Below are 11276 nucleotides of genomic sequence, written 5' to 3'. Positions count from 1 at the left end.
GGTGTTCTTCCAAAACAAAAAACAAAAACATACAAAACTATCTCAGGCAGTTTTGTATAATTTTGGGGGGTATTCTTCTTAACATTAAACTAAGATTACTTTAAGAAAATAATTCATACTAATGGTTTGGTATGTTAACTCAGTCCGGCACTTAAGTTATACTCTATATTATCAAATTTTATATAACTTTTATTTGCATATCCTAGACCTGGAATTGAATGTAACATGCTTGCTGACATGCATAAAATATGGAACTGCTAAATACAAAGCTCTTACAAATTCCACCTAGAACTCCCATACTGACTTTTAAATCTTCTGAGGGAAACTTTCATCTCTTTGTTTCTACATGTATACATGGCTGGATTCAAGAGAGGTGTGATGACTGAGTAAAACACAGCAAGAAATTTGTCCACCAGTGTTATGTTAACTGGCCACACATAGATGAAGATGCAGGGTCCAAAGAATAACACTAACACTGTGACAGGAGCAGTGCAAGTGGAGAGTGCCTTGGTTGCTCCATCTTTAGAGTAATGGGTGACTGTAAAAAGGATGTAAATATAGGAGATCAGTAAAAGAATGAAGCATGTCATAGCAAGAATACCACTGTCAGAATTCATCAAGATTCCCAGGGAATAGGAATCAATGCAGGCAAGCTCAATCACCAGTGGGATGTCACAGAAAAAACTGTTCACTATTCTAGGGCCACAGAAAGGCAGCTCAACAATCACAGCAAGTTGACTCATAGAGTGTACAAACCCAATAGTCCATGAGATCATTACAAGCCAAATATATCTGCTTTGGCTCATGATGACTGTGTAGTGGAGTGGCTTGCATATGGCTACATAATAGTTATAGGCCATGCCAACAAGCAGCACCGTCTCAATCCCTCCAAGAAAATGCCCAAAGAGGTTCTGACACATGCAGCCCCCAAAGGAGACGGTTTTATTTTCCTTGTGCAAGTCTGTGATCATCTTTGGAGAAGTGACTGAGGAAAGCCACAAATCAACCAAAGAAAGGTTGGCCAACAGGAAGTACATGGGGGAATGGAGATGGGAGTCAGTGATAACTAAAATGACAATAAAGATATTGCCTACAGCAATGACCAGGTAGAGCACCAAGATCAAAACAAAAAAGAAAATCTGATGTTCCAATGAATCACAAAGTCCCAACAGCACAAACTCAGACACTGTAGAATGATTTACTTCAACCATTCATTCAAGGCTTTGCTATAAACTATTTTGTGACGTTGTCTTGGTCCTCAGTTTCCTTAACTCTTTTCATGCTTTTCTTGATTCTTGTGTTTGAAAGTCAAATTTTTTATTCAGCTCTGGTCTTTTCATTGAGAAAGCTTGAAAGTCCTCTATTTTATTGAAAGTCCCTATTTTGCCTTGAAGCATGATAATCAGTTTTGCTGGGTAGGTGATTCTTTGTTTTAATTCTAGCTCCATTGACCTCTGGAATATTGTATTCCAAGCCCTTCGATCCCTTAATGTAGAAGCTGCTAGATCTTGTATTATGCTGATTGTATTTCCACAATACTCAAATTGTTTCTTTCTGGCTGCTTGCAGTATTTTCTTCTTGATTTGGGAGCTCTGGAATTTGGCGACAATATTCCCAGGAGTTTTCTTTTTGGGATGTTTTTGAGGAGGTGATCTGTGGATTCTTTCAATTTCTATTTTACCCTCTGCCTCTAGAATATCAGGGAGGTTCCCCTTGATAATTTCTTGAAAGATGATATCTAGGCTCTTTTTTGATCATGGTTTTCAAGTAGTACAATAATTTTTAAATTATCTCCCCTGGATCTATTTCCCAGGTCAGTGGTTTTTCCGATGAGATAGTTCACATTGTCTTCCACTTTTTCATTCCTTTGGTTCTGTTTTATAATATCTTGGTTTCTCATAAATTCACTAGCTTCCACTTGCTCCAATCTAATTTTAAGGTGGTATTTTTTTTCAGTGGTCTTTTGGACCTCCTTTTCCATTTGGCTAATTCTGCCTTTCAAGGCATTCTTCTCCTCACTGGCTTTTTGGAGCTCTTTTGACATTTGAGTTAGTCTATTTTTTAAGGTGTTATTTTCTTCAGTATTTTTTTGGGTCTCCTTTAGCAAGTCATTGACTTGTTTTTCATGGTTTTCCTGCATCACTCTCATTTCTCTTCCCAATTTTTCCTCTACTTCTCTAACTTGCTTTTCCAAATCCTTTTTGAGCTCTTCCATGACCTGAGACCTGTTCATGTTTTTCTTGGAGTCTTTTGATGTAGGCTCTTTGACTTTGTTGACTTTTTCTGGCTGTATGTTTTGTTCTTCTTTGTCACCAAAGAAAGATTCCAAAGTCTGAGTCTGAATCTGAGTCCGTTTTTGCTGCTTGGCCATGTTCCCAGCCAACTACTTGACCCTTGAGTTTTTCGTTGGGGTATGACTGCTTGTAGAGTAGAGAATACTTTGTTCCAAGCTTGAGGGGATACGCTGTTGTTTTCAGAGCCATTTCTATACAGCAAGCTCTGCCCACCAGTGCTCCTCCTCCCCCAAGAACCACCAACTCAGACCTTGACTCAGATCTTAAGCAGGCTCTGCACTCCTGCTCTGATCTGCCACTTAATTCCTCCCACCAGGTGGGCCTGGCACCAGAAGCAGCTGCAGCTGTAGTTCTGTAGCTGCACCATCCCTGCTGCCCCCAGGGCGGTGGGCAAACTCTTTTCACTCTGTCCCCACAGCTTTTCCCACTAACCTTCTTTGTTGTCTTTGTTGTTTGTGGGTTGAGAAGTCTGGTAACTGCCACAGCTCACTTATTCAGTGCTCTAGGGCCTCTTCCACCTGGTTCCTGGTCTGGTTGGTCCAGGTGCAGCCCACGCTGGGCTGTGCTCTGCTCCACTCCCAGCTCCATGCGCAATAGACCTTACCCAGTGACCCTCCAGGCTGTCCTGGGTTGGAGCCCTGCTTCCCTCTGCTATTTTGTGGGTTCTGCAGTCCTAGAATTTGTTCAGAGCCATTTTTTATCAGTGTTTGGAGAGTCCTGGGGGAGAACCCTAGGCAAGTCCCTGCTTTCCAGCTGCCATCTTGGCTCTGCCACAAGAGTTAATTTTTAACAATCACGTATTGATTTATTATTACTAGGATTGGCATGGTGGTTAGAGGGCTTGATTCAGAGTCAAGAAGACAGGTTCATGTCCTGCCACTGACATATACTGTCTGACTGACCCTGGCCAAGTGATTTAACCCCTCAGTGACCCCGATGAAGCATTTAAAGATGATCAATAATGGCACAGTTTCTGATGCACATGGGTAGAGAGAGATTCTTCATCAGGGGTCTTCTATGCCAACGGAATCACAGGACTGAACAGTAATGATGTGGCAGCTGCTGATCATCAGGAGGATGAGGATGACAATCCTCCACTAAAATCCTCGTTCAATGCTTCATTGTGGTGTGGAGGTGACCTTGAAGATTGCTTCAGCAGAGAACAAGCTCTTCCAGATCCTGCCAAATTGAAAAGGCTTTGAATATGAACTCCAGAAATGTCTTTTGTCTGAGGACCTGGCCAGTCTTGATAACCTTGGAGAGGTTCATTACCTAAAAGTGGGACCACTAGGTAATGGATTCTTCTATGAGCATAACAACTCAAGAAAACCATCTACTAGTTCATACGGGGGTTGCTATCTGCATTGATGGAGAGGTGTTCACACACCATTAATATAATAGATAATAAATAGCTATTCAAGCTTAAAACTCTTGCTAAGACTTTTAGGACACTATATAAGTTGTAAAACTAAAAGAAGCTCACAATTATATAGCACTTTACCTAACCTTCCCATTTGAGCCATACTTTAGCATTATAAGTAGCATTACCTCCCCATTTCATGGAAGAGTAAACTGAGCTTCAGAGAATTTAAATGATTCACCCAAAGTCAATACCTGAACCCAGGTCCTCAGACTCTCTCCAGTATTGTTTCCACTAGAGCTGCTCCCCTTCCATTTTAGGCACAAAGAAAATGTGACAGCAGAATAAGCCACAGTCTTCTAGGTTAATAAATGCCACACACAGGAGAACTTGGCAGAAAGAATAAAATACTTATTGTTAAATGTCTTTTAATATGTTGAATTAACAAGGCCTCATAATTGTTTGAACACAGCCCTTTCCTCTTCCTTCGACCATGTCCAACTGTATAAATATTTTCCTAAGTACTATTACTACAATGAGAGTTCAAGTGTTTCTTTGGCAGACTCCCTCAGATCAAACTCAGGAAGAAGACCAAGCTTAAGAAACATGGGACATTGTGTCCAGGGTCAAAATTAAGGGCTGCTTTTCACATTTGTAGCATTTCAGGGATATCTCTTGTTTTGTTTTGTTTTTTTTTCCCACTAGAGAGGACAGACTTATGTGGGTAGGATAGTATCAAAAGAGTCATTTCCCCCAGATAATTTATAATTTAAAAGTCTGTTCACACTGATAAAGGGAGTACATGCTAAGGTCAGAAATCCATTAGGGCTAGAGCTCACTTGACTTTTTTACTTCGATCATTTTTATAATGATTTACCATCATAATTTTTCAAATGGACCATTTCAAGCTATGCTCCCTGCCATCAAATAATGTACCATTTCTTACCACTTATGACACTGGGCTGGACCTTATGTAAAGCAATTTTTTTTTGCACGGGGGAAGGCAGGGCAATTGGGGTTAAGTGACTTGCCCAAGTCACACAGCTAGTAAGTGTGTTAAGCCAGATTTGAACTCAGATCCTCCTGACTCCAGGGCCGGTGCTCTACTCACTGTGCCACCTAGCTGCCCCCATATAAAGCAATTTAAACAGAAATAACCTTTTCTAGAGGAGCTGGGGTAGAATGAGTAAGATGAAACAAGAGAGCTGAAGGTTTTTAATAATGGTCCTTTAATAATGATGGTTTAATTTAATTCAATAATTTAATTAATATTTATAATATAACAACTAATTTAATAATAAAGTCCTTTAATAATGATTATAATGATGATAATAACTAAAATTCATATAGTGTTTACTATATGCTAGGCACCATGCTAAGTGCTTTTACAATTATCTCATTTGATCTTTACAACAACCCAAGGAGGTAGAGGCTATTATTATCCCCATTGTACAAAGGAGGAAACTAAAGTAAACGGAGGCTATATGACTTGCCCAGGATCACAAGACTACTAAGTATCTGAGGCCAAATTCACATTCATAGCTTCCTGACTCCAAGCCTAGTGCTCTGTGCACTATGGTGCCCCTTAGCTGTCCTCTTTCACCTTTTTGCCTCTGTTGGGTATTTGGTTTTAAGATCTTCCCCAAAGACTCAGGACCCCACTTTAGGAAACACTACGTTGCTGTGAATTAATTTTTAATGTCTCATTTGTTCAGGTGTGAGGGATATAACTGTATGTCCAGAGAGAAAATAATAATAATTTAGTAATAATTTTCTTCTTGGACCAGGTCCATTGCTTCATAAGTAAAATACCATTAATTAATATTGAATCTTGCTTAAAGTGAGAGGCAATTTAGAGCTTACTATAAGATATCTGCACCTGTACCTACCTCTCATTTTTTCAAATCCAAAGAAAGGTATTGACTTTTTATAGGAATAGAAGTAATGGCCAATCTGTTTCCTTATTTCATGAGAAATATTGGGGTGGGTGGGAATAGGAGTAGGTTTTCTTGGTTTGAATTGAGTGCTCTATTTAGAGATAAGCATTTTTTTTACCTGTGTAGATGTGACCCAAGTTTTGAATTTGAAATTCAAGAACTTTGAGGCTTGGGATTTTTAAGAAGAGAATTGTTCATGATTGTGGGGTCTGTCAGGTAATGTAAAATTGTGTTGTTAGCAGTGCCTCCACTGCTGGAGACTGTGTTACATGCTATAATATTAGATTTAAATTGCCATCAACTTCTACCTTTCATTAGCAGAAAAAATATGTGGTCAGATGTTCAGGAAACATGTTGACTCTAACACACAAGGTCAGATTCATTTCCCAATTTTATTTATTTTTTTGGTGGAATTCTCTTTTCTTCACTGACATCAGCAGTAAATGCATTTCTTTCCCCTCAAGAATCCACAGTCTCTCTTCAGTGAATGAAAAATCATTTTAATTTTCTTACTTCTAATTCTATTTAGAAAGTGGGTCTAATTACTTAAAGGATTTGACATTTGGTCAGCCAGCCCAAGATGTCTTATTTCAGCTACCTGATTCACTGGTTGCTGTTTAATTTGGTTCCCTCAAAGGTTCTCAAGATTTACCTACACAGCTCTGTTCCAATAAACATTTTCTGTACTTGAAAAGACATCCAGGTTCTTTGTAGGCTCCTAAAAGTATTACTTCCTTGCTTATTCACTCTTCATTGGAGCCTGATTTGTAATGATAAAGACCAGAGACAGACAGTAGTATCTGACTAGATTACTGGGGAGTAGAAGAGGAAAAGACATACTGTGGGACCATAGGGCAATTTTTGTCTTCCTAGAATATGCTGGGCTTCCTTGGATTTGCAAGGTCTTCTAAAGTGACCTTGGAGGTATTGGAGTTTCTTATTGGCCTAATTTGCTATGGGGCAATACTGCTTGGGGAATAACTGGGAGAAAGTTTTGTGATTTGAGGTCACAAACACTGCACTTGTAATCTGGAGACATGGATTTTAATGATGATGATGGTTATGAAAACTCACCTTTACGTAGTATTTTAGGGTAGCAAAGTACTGTATATGTGTGTGTGTGTGTGTATGTATACACACATATACACATACACATATGTGTGTATATATACATGTACATGTATATATGTGTATACACACACACACACACACACACACATATATATATATATATATATATATATATATATATATATATATATATAAAATCTCATTTAATGCTTATCACAGTCCTGTAAAGTTGGTCATTTAAATATAATCATCCCCCTTATTATAAGAGAGGACATTGAGGTTACTTTCCTGATGTCACAGAGCTAGTGTTTCACAGAGCCAGTGGGTCTTACTACTCTGAATCTAGATTGCTATGCCCCCAAATACATAACAATGACTACATGAATTCATGGCAAGGGAAAAGAAGGAGGATCGTACCAAAAAGACAAGCTAAGCTAGGGCCCAGGTGTCTGATGAGCACTGAGGTCCAAGGGGTAGAAGCTGGAAGATGGGAGGTGGGATATGGGGTAGGAAACTATCAGCAGAGCAGAGAATCAAGGTTTGGGGAAGTCAACATTAGCTCAGGAATTTGAAACGCAAGGGGTGTCAGAGAGATGGTTATCTGATAACTCAGTGTGAATCTTAAAACATTGGTCTTTTGTTTCTGTATCAGCTACTTGAGTGCCCTAACTGGCCCACTGGCTGGTTACTGAGGTTACAGGTGGGGTCTGCCAAAATTCCCTCCAGCCTGGACCATTCCCTGCACAATCAGCCCTTAAGCAGAACTCTTTCCATTACACTAAGTTTTTGTTATTCGCTCTATGATCTTGTACAATTTGTGGCAGCTAGGCAGTGTAGTAGATAGAGTTCTGGGCTTGGAATCAGGAAGACTCATCTTCCTGAGTTCAAATCTAGCATCAGACATGTTCTAGCTGTGTGACCCTGAGTAAGTCACTTAACCCTGTTTGCCTCTGTTTCCTTATCAGTAAAATGAGCTGGAGAAGGAAATGGCAAACCAATCCAGTATCTTTGCCAAAAAAAACCCAAAACGGGGTCACGAAGAGCCTGACACAACTGAACAACAGCTTATGCAATTCATCGACGTCTCTGGGCCCTAGTTTACCTCATCTCTAAAACACTGAACTAGGTGTTCACTGAGGTTCCTTCCAGCTAAAACATTTTGAGGTTCTTTGGTTTTGCACAGTCCAGATGTCCACAGGGGAGGGATTACATTATAAAGGAATTCTGCTTCAAGCCACATTCTAATGGGGTTATTAAAAGCCAAAATCAGTCCCCCAGGAATACCTGAGATATCCCCCCACCAGTTTTCAAAAAGTGAGAGGGTATGTGGGAGGGTATGTTCATAGTCTTATGCTGTGGGGATCCCCAAACTGGTTTTTCTCAGATGGTCAGTGGGAAGAAGAGAGATACCTGCTTACTGGTTCTAAAAAAACCCTGAATTTATTTGCCTGTGTATGTTGCAGCCATCACCAAGGCACATGCCCCGCATACACTCTCCACACACATGTGTATCACAATGTGACGCTCATTTAAGCCTTCTTTATCCCTTCAGGCAAATACTGGTTTTAATTTTGTTCAATTTGGATGAAGATATCGTTAAAGTGGTTGGGGGTGGAACGTAGTATTTACTTGATTTGTTCTATAGCAGTCAGTCAACAAGCATTTATTATTTACTTACTATACACTAGGCACTATGGGAAGAGCTAAGGGGAAAAAGAGAGAAGCAAAAATATAGTCCCTTGCCCTCAAGGGGCTTATATTCTAATGGAGGAGACAACACAGAAGCGATTTTGTATATACAAGAAATAGACAGTGCAGATAGAAGGGGCCTAGGATCCTGGCACAGATATCCCTGGGCCATTGGATTGTCTGTGCCCTGGTCACACTTGCTAGATTCTCACATGATTTACAACTACTAAGAATAGGTTAGCTGTAGTGTTCAGCAGGGAGGAGGGAAGGACATTTCTTCCCTGGGGGTGAGGGGTGAAGGGGCAGCAGGGAGAGTAGATCAACAGACAGTATATCTCTGTTTATTTGTGTTGCAGCCCTCCAAATCCAAACAGCTTTTACTGCAACATCTTTTTAAATCTTGAGCACCGTCTACTACTGTTAGGGCTGCTATCACTCTTGGAGAAAGGATTCTGTCTTTCAGCAATGTATGTTAGGGAAAGATGTGGGCCTGGATCTGGTAAGAAATCCCTTCACTTCCCTTCAGATTTTCAAGTGTCAAATATTCACAATTTGCCACCCATTCCTTAGGCAAGAAAAGCCTGACTCAGGAGAGCTCTTGAGGCACTGCTTCACCCCAGGGTGGCGGGACTGAAAACATCTCACCTTAAGAGCCTGCACTTGGGGTGTTTAGATGAAGAAAAGCAAATGGGCTCTATCTGCAGGGAAAGAGGGTGAAGCCTGCCATTGTCAGTGAAGCCAATCTGCAGTACAATCTTGCTGTTGTAAAAGAGCTGATTTCTGCACACTCTCACTGCTGTCCTGTCTTATCTCAGCGTTCCTTCACATGCATGGTCAAAGCCTTGGGGTTGCCAGGACTCTGCCACTGCTGCTGCCAACCCTGACTCAAGGCTTGGCAACTTACCTCCACTCAGATAACTCCCCTGCTACAGAAAACCCTTTATGTCCAGCCCTTTCCAGCAGATACATTGGTTTGGGGGACTGCTCTCTGAGGCTGGCTGCCTGTGGCCTTTTCCATTGGGCCAGACAGGAGGGCTCAACGGGACTGAACTTGATAAGAGTAATTGTAATTATAAATGATGATACATTTATATGGCATTTATATAGGGCTTTAAAGTTTATAAAGCATTTTACATTTGGAAGGCAGTAACTAGCTGCAGTAGAATTTAGGTTCCCCTGACTGCCTTTCCCTTGCTATTTCCAAGGCCTGTGCTGCTAAGGAAGAGGCAAACCAAGAGGAGTTAGGAGTTAGGAGTAAAAGATGAGACCCCATTGGCCTTAGGAAGTCAATGAGTCATGCCTTATAACAACAACGAAAGAGAGACAGAGACAGACAGACAGAGCCAGAGTCACGCCTTATAACAACAACAAAACACAGACACAGAGAGAGAGACAGAGAGACAGAAACACACAGAGTTCAGCCCTACTTGCTAACACAATGAAAAAACCCTTCTACTATAGTATTCCACACCCATAGTCTATATCATACCAGTTAAGGACTAGAGACTGGACCTGTGATTTTATAACTATTGAGAACTTCCTGGTGTGAAAACTCCCTCTACCAACGAAGGTCAGCACTTTACCTACTAAAAATCTTAGAGTTGCTTGATTGAGGCTAAGGGGCTTGTCCAAGGTTCTACTGTGCACAGGGCTTTGTGGCTTCAAGGCTGGCTTTGCATCCACTATGCCACAGCACCTCTCACATCGAAATTAGCCTCTGATTATACAATTTTGTACAGGTCTCTCTTGATTATAGGTAAATTATATTCCTAGAGATTATGTCTTCAAGTAGTTCATCTTAAGTCAAAAATGGATTCTAAGACAACTAAGTGACACTGTTTATGGGGCACTGGGCCTGGATGGACAAACATTTATAAAGTGACTGCTCTATGCCAGGCACTGTGCCAAGTGCTGCAAGGAAGAGCTGAGTACAATTTCCTTCTCAGACACTGGCTGTGTGACCTTGGGCCAGTCATTTAGCCTATCTCCCTCAGCTTCCTCATCTGTAAAATGGAGATCATAGTAGCACCTATCTCACAGGGTTGTTGTGTGGATCCAATGGGATGCAGTGCTTTGCAAATCTTAAAGTGATATGTAAATATCAGTCCGTTATTATTGTTGTTGTCATTATCATCATCTTTGAATGGCTGAAGGTGATGAGAGGTGGAGTACAGGTTTTTATTTGGTAGCCACAAATGAACAAAGCCGAAAAAGTGAAGAGCAGCAAAAAGTGGGGAAGGTATATATTGTTCTCTTATTGATTTAATTAAATTTTTTCAATTAAAAATAATAGCTAGTATTTATATAGTGCTTTATCTCATTTTATCCACAGAATATAATTAAAAAGCATTTATTTTCTTTCCTTCCCACTTTCCCCCAATTGAAAAAAAAAAAGAAAACGTAATAAATATGAATGGACAAGCAAAACGTATTTCCACACTGGCCATGTCTAAAAATACATATCTCATTCTGCATCTTAATACCATCACCTCTGGCATCCTCTAATCATTTCGTGGGATAAAGTCAGCATTAAATCAAAAGACTTAGGTCCAAATGTCTAATTTCTAGCTTCTTCACTATGAGCTGTGTAATTCTATGCAAGTGACTTTATCTTCCTGAAGTTTCTGGGTTTCTTAATTATTCAAACAGGGATACTAATATTTGTACTCCCTAATATTACTATGATGGTGTATAAATCTTAAAATGTTATAGAAAGGAATCATTGTTATTAACCACCATTCCCCCCATCCCGGCCATCTTGTTGGATGAATATGGCCACTCATGCTACTTGGATGAGCAGGGACTCCCCAGCTGCAATGCTTTTTATAAGATGGAAGATCTTGAGGTTTTATAGTCTGCCCTGTCATTATACCCTCAAGCCTCCATTTGTACTGCCATCTGACCAACCTCACTTAAATTTAGGAC

At 40.3% G+C, this 11276-nt stretch overlaps 1 protein-coding gene across 1 annotated transcript; it reads right to left on the bottom strand.

Moving 5' to 3' along the window:
* Positions 1 to 272: 272 nt before the first annotated feature.
* LOC118851981 (olfactory receptor 4F4-like) lies at positions 273 to 1211 on the bottom strand. The gene has a single exon (XM_036761592.1). The coding sequence runs from the start codon at positions 1209 to 1211 to the stop codon at positions 273 to 275; it is 939 nt and encodes a 312-aa protein (XP_036617487.1).
* Positions 1212 to 11276: the final 10065 nt, after the last annotated feature.

The sequence above is a fragment of the Trichosurus vulpecula genome, chromosome 5, assembly GCF_011100635.1.
Source record: "Trichosurus vulpecula isolate mTriVul1 chromosome 5, mTriVul1.pri, whole genome shotgun sequence".
NCBI lineage: Eukaryota > Metazoa > Chordata > Mammalia > Diprotodontia > Phalangeridae > Trichosurus > Trichosurus vulpecula.
This window is presented reverse-complemented; position numbering and strand designations above follow the sequence as displayed.